This window comes from Helicoverpa armigera, chromosome 1 (assembly GCF_030705265.1).
Source record: "Helicoverpa armigera isolate CAAS_96S chromosome 1, ASM3070526v1, whole genome shotgun sequence".
In the NCBI taxonomy this organism is placed as follows: domain Eukaryota; kingdom Metazoa; phylum Arthropoda; class Insecta; order Lepidoptera; family Noctuidae; genus Helicoverpa; species Helicoverpa armigera.
In genome coordinates, this window is record NC_087120.1 from 16,413,037 (window position 1) to 16,427,521 (window position 14,485).

Consider the following 14,485-nt stretch of genomic DNA (forward strand, 5'->3'; position numbering starts at 1 on the left):
TCGCAAGTATGGGATTGATTCCACTTCAGGCAAATACTAATGAAACTTTTCTAAGTTTGTATGTACTTTCTATGTATATCTTAAGACAACAATACTGATAGAAAAGGTGCAGGAAAACATCTTTAGGAAACCTGGCCTAAAAAGTCTGATATCATCAACCCGCATTGAGCAAGCGTGGTGATTAATGCTCAATCCTTCTCTGTGTGAGAGGAGGCCGCAGCCCAGCAGTGGGACGATACAAAGGCTGAAAGGCCGATGATGGGTATTGGAGTGAAAATGCGACAGACAGACAGAGTAAGTTAAGCATATACGTATGATGTTAGTAAGGATAATATCAGAGAACCATGCGATTAATATTCTAGATCGAAAATGTGTAAAATGAAATGAGAGAAACATATCCAATTAGTTCTTAGCTGTAAGTTTATTATAAAAGAATGCTTATTAAATGAGTTATTTAATAATAACGATATGAGTTATAAGATTGGCTATTTCGTTATTACGATCTCTTTAAACTTAGCCGGAGCAATTTGTTGATATTAATATGATACACTATTATTAAATGGAAATATGCTTTGAAGTTTTATTAAAGCAATTTTAATTGTCCATTGCCCTGTTTATAGTACAAATATTAGATTGATATTTTTATGGAACGAAAAAAAGGGTGAGAGCAGTTTAGTAATAGTTTTGATTAATTAAAACAAAATATTGTTCTAGCCAATCTATTGAAGAGCGTTCGTTTTGTACATTTATAAAATTGGACGTCTGTTTGTTTGTTTGTTCGACTGCTGATGAAACTGCGGTTAGAGCCGGGTGCCGCAGGGTTCAATAAAAATAGAATAATACTGGAAACAAGGTATATTGCAGTGTTCTCAAGAGTAACTTGTACAACACATAATGTTTGTGCTATTTCTGTATTGAAAACTGTAGTAGGAAACAGCAGTAGCGTTTATAAAAACAATATTGGTTAACATGGGTATACTTTTCCTATAGTATACCTATACGTAGATTTGAAGGTAATATGGGATTCATTTCCAATCCCTAATTGGAAATGATCCTATTAATATCATCATCATCTCAGCCTTAGGACGTCCACTGCTGAACCTCCCCCTTTGATCTCCACAGATACCTGTTGGAAGCGACCTGCATCCATATTAATATATCTATGCAAAATTGTAATATACAATGCAAACAACGAATAGATAGATAAAAGACTCTGGCGTTCGGTCACGCTTCAAATATGAATTGCTTGGCGCCTCATTAAAATAAATATCACATTTTGGAGGTGACAATCAAAAATATTACTCCTTATTATTAAAATTGGAATACCTGCATAATGCAAAATTAAATATAGATAATGAAGTAATAATAAGTAAGGCACCAGAAAGGTCAGCCTAAACTAACTTGACACCAGGAAACAAAAGCATTTTGTTATCTAAGACTCATCGAACCAGTTATGTCGAACTAGGAAGAAATATTCTAAGTATTAAAATTAGTGATGAACATGTACAGGTCTTCAGATCACTTTCAGTACGAACTTAAATTAAAAGACAATAGTAAACTATAATAGTAGACTTATTTTACGACGCCCTTTATTAGCTTAATGTGATTTTTTTAATGTAAATATAGATTTAGTTTTCTTTAAAACAACGTAAAGCCTATTTTTCTATTTATTCTAGGAATAATTTATAAAATAGTCAATAGTCAGAATAGATTCAGTGGAGGTAAAGATTATAAGCATGAGCTGAAAATAGGCTGCTTATAAACCGTTTTATAAATCAATGGGAGAGGCCTTTGTTTAGCAGTAGACGTTTTAATCACGTAGGATTTCGATATTAAAAAATATGACCAGCCCATCTCTATATTGTCACTCTACAAAAAAGTTTTTACTGTCCTTATATTGGAGTGTGGTCCTTTATGGATTATTCCACAGGTATATGAAATCACCAAAGGACTCCCTTTTGTGGTTGGACCGGCACAGACAGATTTTCCGATGCTAAAATACTTTTTTTAATCCATCTATGTTCATTTCTTTGTGTCCTGGGCCTTTTTCGAAAAATCCCACAAAGGCTGTTGGGCACGTATGGTATACACACAGACAAATGTAGATACATCACTACATAGTATAAAACAAAGTCGCTTTTTATGTCCCTATTCCCCGAGTCCCTTTGTAAGCTTAAATCTTCAAAACTACGCAACCGATTTTCATGCGGATTTGTAAAATAGATGGAGTGATTAAAGAGGAAGATTTATATGTATAATACAAATAATGGGGAAATTGTGTTATCCCGTGGGAAGTCGAAGCGGGCCGCAAGTACATAGTATAGAATGTGATAACTTACCCACACATGTGTACAACTCCATTGCTCCTCGCAGTAGACAGCCGTCATCCCGGTTAATACCTGCAATCAATAATTATGATCAAATCTAAATATATAATTTAAAGGCGTGTTAGTTACACACTTTATAACTCAAGAACGGCTGAACCGATTTAGCTGTAAATTGGCAGGGAGGTAGTTTAGAGCCAGGAGAAGGACATAGGTGTTTTTGTCACCATCCGGCTACGGGAAGCAGTAATCTCTGGGCGCGGGTGAAACCGCGGTCGGAAAGCTATTGTAATGATACATTCACTAATAGCACAAATTACATCATGCCCTCTATAAAATAGCGTGCAAATATATTAAATGAAGGTGCGAGTACATATTGACTATTTGTATTCCTGTGGTTTCACTCGCGTCCCGTTTGAACAATTTCTCACACCTTCATTTCCCCATGGTAACCAAAATCCAGGAAAATTATTGCAAACGTACTCAAAGTTTTAGCCAAACCTACCACTAAAACAAGGATCTAATAAAACTAACTAAGTCTCACCTCTAGTGACGTTCAGACAGAAGCATCCGTCATCATTATCCAACAACCACTCGTTTGCGGCGAACCTCACCGTCGGTATTCCCTCGTACTCCGAGTCTCTCTCATACCTCAGCTCCACTGATCTAGAATAAAAAAAAGGAGTTGTAATATTCCACCCGAACACACATACATACATTGCAAGTTAAATAAAAGCTTGTAAAAGATAGGCTGTCATTGAATATCTTTGGCAGTCGTTAGGGTAGTCAGAAACCAGTTAGTCTGACAAACAGTCTACTACTAACCCAGGAGTATTGGGTTGCCCGGGTAACTGGGTTGAGGAGGTAAGTTGCTCCTTGTTTAAGTCTAAGGGGGCCCCCTTACATAAAAGGCCTACGACGGAACACGACGGTTTAGAGTCAGTAAGAGTCTGACACTCCCTTACCGCTGCTAACCCACAGCGGAAGGGGTCAATTTATGGTTTTTGCGACGTTAAAAAAAAAGGCCAGCCGCATCGGGTTAGACTGGTAGCCGACTCCAACATAGTTGGGAAAAGGCTCGGAAGATGAATTAAACTAGGCATTTGACAAGTGGACTAGCACATGTTACTTCGGATTTTGGAAATGGCAGTTTTCGGGAAATTCGTGGGAACCTATTACCATTTCCCTTTGAATTATAAATCCGCGCGTTCCCGACTCCCGACGGCTATGGATGGTCGAACCGACAGCTTTGGGCTATGTATAGATTGCATTTATTTAAAACTATTAGTAACCTGTTAGTGTCTATTTTTACGTTATAAATTTTTGTCCGTCCATGAATGTAAAAATTCTGGCTTCAACTTTCACAGCAAAGTTAATGACGTTCTTTAATTTCCATTTATATACAAGAAAGTTTCTCATGTATTTATAAAATAGTGCAGTACATTTAATACATAAATGAAATGATTATAATAGTTTTATTTTGTCAATCGTATCGTAGAATCCATTTTATTATTGAACTATTGTGTCAGTGCAGCGAACGACTTGTTTTGCTCACGTTATAAAATGGCTGTTACAAACGGATTAAAATTATTTTCTCCTTTTAAAATCACCTTGTACCACTATAATTACGAGAACTGCCTCAAGGCAAGGAAAATGAACATTTCCATTAGTGTGAAATCAGAAATTCTCGGCTTCTCGAAACCAATATTATAATTAATGCATCATATAAAACATCCGAAGGGTCCGAGGAAGAATAAGTTTTTTCCATAAAAAAACTGTTAATACTTCAGTACCAATATTTTTAAAAGATTTTTGTTTTAAATCTTATGTAAAATAAATTATTTACTAGTCTGTTTCGCAAGTTGTGTTCACGTCCATAATATTGTTTACGATATTTATTATCTTCATCTTATCGCGGTATTACGGACAGTGACGAGTTTGGCCGATTTTGGGATTAAATAATATCTTTAGTAATTATTACGTATTTGCATATCTATGCCTATTATGCGATGAAACTTTAATTACATACGTATTTTCTTTGGAAATACCCAGTTTCGATACTTACATTAACAATGTTATCTATTTCATTCAAATATCAAAATGTTTTTACATATTGGTAAGCAATTCACACAATACCTAATTAAGACACTTTGCTACAAATATATGTTATCTTTACATAATTCACTAGCTCTGACTAGCTTATACGAAATTTAAATTTGTTTAGATACACAATGTACAGCCAAATAAATGCACAAATGCAATTGTGTTTCGAGTGCAAATGTATTCTCTATTCCCATACTCCCATAGTCCGATGGGAGCCAGTCTGACACCAGCAGAAATTAGGCACAGGACCGACAGCTTTACGTGTTCCCTGAGGCACAGAGAACGTTGAAATAGGGTAAGGAAATGGTCACCCATCAAAAGACTAGCCGTGGAAAGTGCTGCATTAGTGATAACTATTTTACAACCACACAAACTCATATTATAATAATGGGAAATATTTTATTTTGTTTGCTCAAAAACGACTGCACTAATTTAATAAATTCTTGTGCTATCGGAAAGCTACACTATCCCGATATGACATCTGCTGTATTTTAACTATGTATGGATACAAACTCGCGTGAAAAGCGGGTGAATACGCGAGGAACGGCTAGTCGTACATATTCGGTTGACCTGTCCTATGATTGGTACTTAATAACAATACACTGATTTCTGATACCTGCTACTGGGATTAATATCTTACTGCCTATCAGTCGTGTTATTGTGCTCGCCGCCATATTGATTCTACCGACCCATGTTGCAACCTACCTAGCTACCTAGAACAAGCCGACTGATATATTGAAACGGTAGCGTACATTTGATGCGGGTCTGAAAACCGTGATTTTTAGAATTCAATTTATGGTGCCTAGGTACAGTAAAAAATCGTGGTTTTTGTGTTGCAGTAGGCACAAAGATTTGGTTTTTTGGAATATGCACGTAGGTTGGTCTGTAACCAAAGTGTACGGTATTGAACTGGAATTTTGTTAGTTGCGTTTTCTGAAACTGTAGCTTTGAGTGAGGACGGAAATTCTTGGATATTTTTTTACAAAAGGTCTTTTTGAAGACTTCGCCGAATAATAAAAGTAGCCATGTTTCAATCTGGTATGACAAAGGAAATACATTTCTCGCTGAAAAAGGAATTACGGAAATACCAATTCTTTGTTCGAAAAACAATATTCAGTATGTTAGTTACTATTTCTCTTTAAAATTACTTGATGGACTTCAATGCACCTTTGAAAGTTAATATCTTACTTATAAACACACAAAGGAACGCTCATTAGATGCACAAAGCAGCCTGTTTCCATACTTTAATGAAAACACAAGAAAACAAAACTAATAAACTTCTAATAAGCACATATGGAAGTTCTTTCAAAGGACTTGTCGTACATTACCACAAGATTTGTCATAAACACAGGAGTCAGAGGTGAAATTACTTGGATTGGATTTTAATTGCTATAAAGTAAGTACTATAGACGTCAGAGGGGGTGGGGTGGGGCAGGGGGGTGGCGTTTCATTCAACCCACATAGCTCGAAGGAGATGCATGGAGTATGCAGATGTAAGATAGAGACATTCCAGGCATTAAAGTAATTAAACTGTGTCAAGTGCAGGTACGAACTTGGGTAGATGCATTATTTAGATAAAATTATTTAGGGGGGGGAAATTATGATAATAAGTAGCGATTGTGATGTCTTGTAATTTGGAACCAAATATCGTTCATATTGATTTATTTTGAAAAGATTATAAGGTAATTCGGAACGTTAAACTGTTTCAAACGCAGGTCCGGAGTAAGGTACCTAGATATTTTTTGACTAAAATAAATCATGGTGAAAGATTAAGCAGTTATGGTATGTCTTATAGTGTGAACCTAATATCGTATATTTTCATTTGTTTTGAAAATATTGAGGTAGGTAATTGGGAATTTGGTATAAAGCTGTAGGCTATGTTAATTTGATTTGGATATCTCCATTTTCAGCAACCGTCAATATGCCAATACCCAATACCCTAACTGGCTCGAAACGCAGATTTCAGACAGATTACAAAGAGATGGAATACTAATATGTATTCAGAATTACCTTTGAGCGGCAAATACAATGCGGTTATTCGGATTACGGACAGTCTGACAGACGGACAGGCCTACAGACCTACTGTTATCCGTAATAATACATTGGAGAATTTCACGTGCCTATCAAACATTTTAACTTCAAAATTCATTTCGAAAAAATTCAAGCTGGTTTACTAATTTAGGTTTTTGCGGGCCTTTGGTTTCAGAAATAATTTTAAGCGAGTTGTGTTTAGTGAGATGATGACTTTCATCCTTCCTTCTTAGTTACCCGGGCAACCCAATACCCCTTCTCAGACTTTCTGGCTTCTGACTACCTGTACCAACGGCCACGTTCACATGACAGCTGGGACCCACCAGTTTATCGTGCCTCCCGAAACACGGAAGAACTCGTCATGACAGCATCGTCACCCATCCACTTGCTGACCGCGACAAGCGTTGCTTAACATTACAATTGATTTATGCGGCTTTGACTTTACATACAACCACGAGCTTTGCAAATAAAATCCCCAGCGCAATTGCAAAAAATCCCAATTAAAATGAACACAATTTTCCCCCTCGGCAGTAGGTACAACAAATCTAGTACCATTTATATAGATCTAGAATTTATCGATTAACCGGGCATAGGGCGGTGAAAAGCGAAGCGAGAGCTTTCCACCCTCAGCGAAGGGTGAAACGGGACAAAAATTAGGGAACCCGGTAACCCCAATTTGAGAAATGTAGTCCACGCTGAATTGAATAGGCTTTACGTATCGGGCTAACTGGGCCTACGGTTTTTATTTGCAGCTCGTATTTTTATGGCTCGAAATTAGGGAAAAAATAAAGTGCTTGATTGAAAACTACATTGTTATGGAGATTTAAATGGAAATTCATACTTATGCACTTAAACTGTGGTAATTAATAATGTTAGCTAAGTTTCAATAGTTTTATGAAAAACCTTTTTTCATAGAACTTATAGTTTTAAGCCGTCCTTTTATGATAGATATTAGGTTTTTACTAACATAGGTTATACTTAGTGTTCTTTGTTTACTAACCCATATGGATGTCACTTATCCGAAATAAAGATTATTTTATTTTATTTATTTATGAGCCTTGGCCAAATTACTAAGATGTAGATTACTGGGTAGTGCCAAAAGTTATAAAACCTTTCTCACGAGTCAACCACCACTCGTACAGTCATTCTCCGTGCCCTAATAGCATTCAATTGATTTCAATAACGCCCATCAAAGAGCTTGATTTACACACAAACGAACAGACATACATACCTACATACAAATAGAATAATAATATGTAGGAACTTGCAATAACAGGACAAAAAGGGTTTCTGGACTTTGCCACCAGTACTTGAATGCATACATTGTAAAGTCATCAAGTGATGCATTTTTCAATTGCAATCATATTGTACCGCAATTGGCAATGCATGTGATCTGCGTAGAATCAAATGTCACGTGTTTGGAAAAGGAAAAAGGAAAAATACTGGTAGGTACTAGAGTGGCTAGTATGAGTTTTACAAGTTCATTTTCTTGGTGCGCAAATTATCATACAACTTAATTCCGTAGCATTAGTTTTAGAACTATTTAATTACTAAAGATTGTCATCGGCAATTGGTAGTATTATAAACGTGCATGAGAGAATCGTGAAATAGTAAACGTTATTATCCGGAAAAATAAATGAAAGTTGTAATATTAAAATCATGCGATGTAGTATGCGAGTCTTTATGGGTAGATGAAATCTATCGAAAAAGGAAGAAATTACGACAAAATATATAGGAAAAATAAATTACATAAGATCTGAGGTCGGGGTCAGGGAGGGTACAAAAACAGTTAATCACAATTTCCAGCAAAACTACAAGTCCTATTAGAATAAGTTAAATGTCAAATTGTATTACATAGAAATATATTTTTCAAAGGCTTCGGCACTGTTACAAGAGCTAGCTCCATGCAGTCTCTATCGAGTCGTTAGGGAATTACTTTACAAAGCCATTGAAAAGAGCTTACAGTAACTTTTTTGCTTTCTATCTTTGTACTGAATTCAACTTAAGTCGGTCAAATGTTAGTGTAGTCTTAAGAACACACTTTTTATTCGACCGATAGTGTGTTTGGGTACATGAATCTGTATGAAGATGAATGGTAGTACATTCCAAGGATCAGTCACATATCAGATCGGCTGAAAACTTTGATTGCAATTATGATTTTCTCTAAAAAAACACCAATGGCCTTACTACAAAAACTTTAAACACTGTTTTACACTTGTCTAAAAATAATGTGGCTCCAAAATGAACTATATGTCAACGTCATAATTTGAAATTTTTTTAGACAAGTCTTAAACTGACGTTAAAAAGTTTTTGTGGTAAGACGGTATAAGTTTGCAGTGTGTAGGTACTCGAAAAGTGCAACAAACAAACTTATTTCCTTTTGAATCCAAATCTTATAACACTTTGAAAAGTTTTTAACTTAGACGTTAAATAAAATTATGTTTATTCATAGATACGAAGGAATAACATTCTTAGGTTTGTGTATCTAGTCTAATTATAATGCCATATATACATATATACTTATCAAAAAACCTGTTGGAAATATTTTTTCCAAAACGATCGTTTCTTACTCGCAATTAGAAAAGCATTAAATTAATTAAGCATGTATAAATAAGTAGACACTTTTGTAAAAAAAATCGAACCCCAAAAACTTGTATCCTGTTCTGTCATACATTGTGAAAACTTTTATAATTTCAGCACAATAATTTGACCAAACAATAATGATGGTAGACCATTGATGATGACAAAATCAATCAAATAAAAGCTTGCCCACCTCAAAGGCAATATAAAATATTTTCCATTGAAAAGCTATATACTGTCTATGTATTAGTGCCTATGTACGTGTGCCCTACATTTACCTAAGTGTGTGTATGTATCACTGTGTCTATGTATAAATGGGCCGGCAGTCACCCACACACACGTAATCACTTTACTGTTTACATAGCGATCCTGTAAACTGTAGTTGCATAAGAGCGACAGAGATAAAATAATTGTTGCAGTATATGCCTTTGACTTGTATGTGTGAGTGATGTATTTCAACGTGGACATATTGGAAGGACGAAGCCCCGCCCTAATATTCTAGGAAATGAACTCACACAGACACCGGCGAAGGTTCCATTTTATGTACTGGCTCTTGCAGTTGCCATGGCAACGGGATTTATATAACAAACTTTTATAGTGTTAAAATATGAAATAGCGAGTGTCAAGGGAGTTGAGCACAGTGACAATATCTGCTCGAATACGTAAGGTACCGGGTTCGAGCTCGTGCCGTCGGAAATTTCACGTCTGCGAAAATGGGAAGCTTAAGATGTTTTCGTGTCGGCATAGCTCAGCCCGTCTGGCAGCTGAAATTATTTCAGACTTTCCTTTACAGAGAAATATTTTTATGAAGGTGCTAATCTAGTCTAGAAAATAGCTTCTACATTGAAAGCTTGTTTTAAAGGAAGTTATTAAATTTTTAGTATAAGGTTTCCGACAATATTGCATTGCATATTTTATTATATCATCCTTTATTAAAACTACAACATTTTTCACGAATAGCGATCCAAATATTTGTCTATTTTTTATTTTATTTATCAAATAAAAGGCTTTGAAATTCGGATGAAGCTGTGAATTTCAGTTATTCAGGTCAGCAGGTACACATAGGTATTCAAAAAAAATAGATTATTTGCATCGATATAAAATCAAAGCGTACATTCGTTTGACGTTTCCGAGGATTTTTTATTAAATTCGTTTCATTTATATTTCTGTTTGAAACATATATTTCAGTAAAAAACTATACGCTGTTGAACTGGAATTTTTACCGAATGCTATTCTTAATGAGAGTTCTGAAAACGGTAAGAGAAGAACAAAAATAATTAACTTTCAGAATCGAATTCACAATATTCTAGTGAATCATTTTATACGATTTCTTGTTCGTATGTTCCATTAATTGAAAAAAAAAAAAAAAATTCAGTAATCCAACTCATAGAACAGTTATTAAGCATCTGATTATAGACTTTTGAAACTTACCTCCCCACTCAGAGACATTTAATGGTTACTTAAGCCATAGTGAAGGATTTGTATGACATTCCGCCACTAAGGAGCGACTTAAGTAATCATTAAATGTCTCTGAGTGGGGTTAGATATAGAAAATGGAAACTCTTTGTGCAATCCATGGCAATTCTTAAAGTACCCACACGACGTAAAATGATAAAAATGCTAGTAAAATTCGTGAATCTTTACTAAAAGTTTTTACTCTGTCTGATACCGGAAAATTCCCGATTGTTATGTGAATACACCTATTGATTTCCATACTGATTTAAGAGCCCAAACAAATCTGCCGATTAAAAGTTTTCAGTGGCAAGCTGTAAACTCTATAACATCACTTAAAAAAAACATGAAACCTATAACTGGAAGCCCAATTTGGTTGAAACCAGACCAATTAATCGATATTGCAGCACTCACCGGCAAATATCAGTGTTTATAGCGTAAATACTCCTCTCAGTTTCCACGAACGGAGCGAAAATTCCGGCGTCAGTGCCGTTGACCTCCATACACACGTTCGGTTCCCGGGTGGTGAGGTTCAGCCATTGGGGGAAGAATGGGGACCCGGCGTAGCTTAAGATCCTCCCTAAGTCTGCGGGGTCGTTTAGCCCTCTTTGTACTCTGTACTCTTGGCTTGGGAGCTGTTGTTTCTGTAAAAGAAAGTTATACGTAAGTATTAGATATAAAAAATACAGGTGCACTTATGATAACGACGAATAATATATGTGTGTGGTCATGTGGATATTCAAATATTGTATACCTATGTACCTCAAACTCAACATATTTATTTGCTTATATACTTAATGTAGGTACAAAAGTTACAGCATAACGGCCTTTTTCAGTCGTTGGCAAAACCAACGTAGGCCTATGTCTATCTAAAGTTATTGGTTCTTTTAATAAGTGTCATGCAGTCATATTACGCATCGCTTGACTAGATACGTGCGCCTTCTTATGTAAGAATACTCGCGCACTACAGACTAAATATTTTTATGGAAATTCGTGAAAATTTTAGATCGTTGTTATGTGCGTACTAACATTCATTCCTATACCGATCTATGATCCCGAACAAACAGTCGGCAGACCAAAAGTTTGCAGACAGTCTGTACTCTAACTCGCAGTATCAGCGAAACACCCTTCAAACTGCAGGCATTGAAATAAGCTCATTTTGCACATTTCATAGTTGAAACCTAAGCTTCAATACCCAACTTAGCAGTAAAGGTGCGTCTACACGGTGCATGTAGCTGGAGCAAGTTAACATGCGCAAGTGACAAGAGCACGCGGGTGGGTATTTTGCTTTGGTATATGCGCGAGTCGCTGGACCCGCACGTTTTTAAAATGAATTTAACCTGCGTATGTGCTCAACACTCCCAAGCTACTTGTATCATGTAGTCGCACCCTAAACTAACAAAGCCACAGGTACAAGATTCGTAGCCACTCGGCGGTTCAAGACATGTGTTGTAAGTAGTTAAGTAGGGGCGAACTTAGCACAACTTGTATGTTCGTACTTCCTGCCTGCATGGAATATTGTAGATGTGCATAGCGTGCACTTGACGAAGCAGAAAACGTATTGCGAAATCAAATATGAATTTCCTAGTATGTATTAACACTCGTGTCGGTTCTAACTTCGGATGTAATGCTTGCTATTAATATTTTAGATGTGAGTTTGTTGTACTTTCAAATAGTATATTCAATTGCGATGAATCTGAGCGTGAAGATAGGGTTAAAAAGGCAAGCATCAATCTACCAATAGTTTATTATCCAAAACCTTTCTTTTTTTCACGATTATTTTTGACCATACCTACTCAATACTGTATCATTTGCTTACAACATTTTGACGTTATTTTGATACATGTTGGAACTGCAAACAATTTTTTTTATAAAAATAAAATAATTAACTTGAGTTTTCATCGATGAGATAAGGCCGGTCGTTAAGATGTCCCTTAGTTCTAGAAATTCAAAGGCAACGACGATTACTCTTTGAGAATATGAAAAACCCGTTTGATAAAAGATACACAATAACACAGAGAGCTACCCTTCAGGAGCACACGACCACATACAATAGCAAAATTCAATTCTACAATCATTTCCTTTTCCATTTTCTCTTCGACAATAGTCAATATTGAACATCGAGTGCAACCAAACTAGTGCAACACTGCATAACACCAAGAAAAATAAGTTCAATAAAAACTACAAATACTCATCGTATTGCAAACGTCGAACATGTTTTTAAGACGTCACAAACTATTTCACATTTACCGTACAATACTGACTAAACAGTCGACCGACAGTCAACCCAACGATTGTCAATTTTTTTCAAAGAAAATCTGATTCTTACCTAAGTTTTTAGTCGGTCCGATACCGGCCAAACACCTAATCATTGTTTTACATATACTTTCTGTCATCTTCATACTAATTTAAGAGCCCAAAGACACAATCGGCCGACTAAAAGTTTGCAGTGTGCTGTATCAAAAGTAAATAAGTAAACGGGAGATTTCTGTCGCGGCCAACAGACAATAGAAACTTGAATACATTTCCGACGCAGTCCTTGCATATATCGTTTCGATTGCAACGACATAAAGGAAATGGGAACAACGTTTTGCCTCGTAATTGGATTGAAGTTAATTCAGATCTGATACCTTGTTACTAGTTGGACAAAATGCACGTCGAAACAACTTCGCATGTGATCCTGTCTCCAGCGTGGCGTACTAAGGGTTGCAACACCTCGTCAGGACTCGTCAAAATGTTCCGAGTAACATTTCTATGCGGATTTGTCTTTAGTTTTGAAACAGAATTTCAGGCAATTAGCATTAGTTACGTGCGAGAATAATAGATTTCTACATAAATTAGATGTTTGTGTATGTTGTGAATAAGTACGAGTAACAACTGGAAAACAAGCAAGTTGTCTTTTCAAGGGAATAGGGGGGAATGAAGTTGTAGCGCGCTAAAGCGTTTACTGCGGTTTTTAGAGATCCTTTTCTCCGTAAAAAAAGGATCATTACATTTATCGGCCATCATTTGTTAAATCTGTCTTTGATATTCCATTATTCACTTAAAACCTGTGGACCAGTAGTGTTAAATCGGCCTATATCTGAGTAATATAAAAACTTAATATGTTATGAGTACTTTTCATGTTTAAGATTTTTCATACGAAACATGTTTATTTTTTATAAAACCATCGATACGATATTTTTATAAAGACATGTTTGGTCAAGAAAAAACCCCTGGCCAAATCTAATACTCCCACTTGACCAGTTTTTCAAACTTCATCCGGCTTCCCTTGATGCGTAATCAGAGGCTTTAACTCGTCTATTTTCAGACTAGGACATCTGCCAGGGGGCGTGGCGTACCGGAGTGGGGGAAAAAGGGGGGGGGGGTACTCCCGACCTTTTCTAGGAATTAAGATCAATACGCGCAGTTTGTCATACCGGCCAGCTTGCGTTAATGTAGAATTGTCGAAGATCTGTGTGTAGTGTGCAACAGGTTCTGACGTCAGAATATGGCTTGTTTTGGGGTGAATGTAAGAAGCTCGCTTTTGGGGGGTGTATGTTGATTTAATGAAGTTTGTCCAGCTGTTTGAGATATTTACTCATACCTCAAAGCGGTATGTATTATATGCGGTATTAGCGGTATTTATTTAACAACTGAACAACCTTAACATGCAAATAAATATTTAGAGCTTTGAGTTCTGAGCGGTTTATTGCAGAACCAAAGGCATAGTGCAAGATCTAAGATTTTCCAAATTTCTGTAAAAAAATATATCTTATTTTCAAGATGGTTTTTTCTTCTGGGTGGATTGATTACGCCTGATCCAATGACCCATATTTGCAAACACTATTTAACAAGTCCGCAACTCCATAACCTATTGAAATTAGGTTTGTCTCTCCAGTTTTAATTTAATTTGTAATCCTATCTTCGAAAGGCACTCCTATCTAGCTAGCCTAGTAATACAAAGTTTGTAGGTCAACCCGACCGACAGTCGTGTTTCAGTGTCCGTACATATA

The 14,485-nt window shown here is 36.2% G+C and overlaps 1 protein-coding gene across 2 annotated transcripts in view; it reads right to left on the bottom strand.

The window, feature by feature from the left end:
* Positions 1-14,485, bottom strand: part of LOC110372460 (sensory neuron membrane protein 2) — a 72,948-nt gene that overhangs the window by 27,713 nt on the left and 30,750 nt on the right. For both annotated transcript variants that reach the window (XM_021329198.3, XM_049840534.2), the window contains exons 5-7: positions 10,905-11,134; positions 2,869-2,990; positions 2,340-2,399 (exon numbers count right to left, since the gene is read on the bottom strand). In XM_021329198.3, coding sequence (XP_021184873.2) covers positions 2,340-2,399; positions 2,869-2,990; positions 10,905-11,134 — 412 coding nt within the window. The remainder of the gene's footprint in view (positions 1-2,339; positions 2,400-2,868; positions 2,991-10,904; positions 11,135-14,485) is intronic.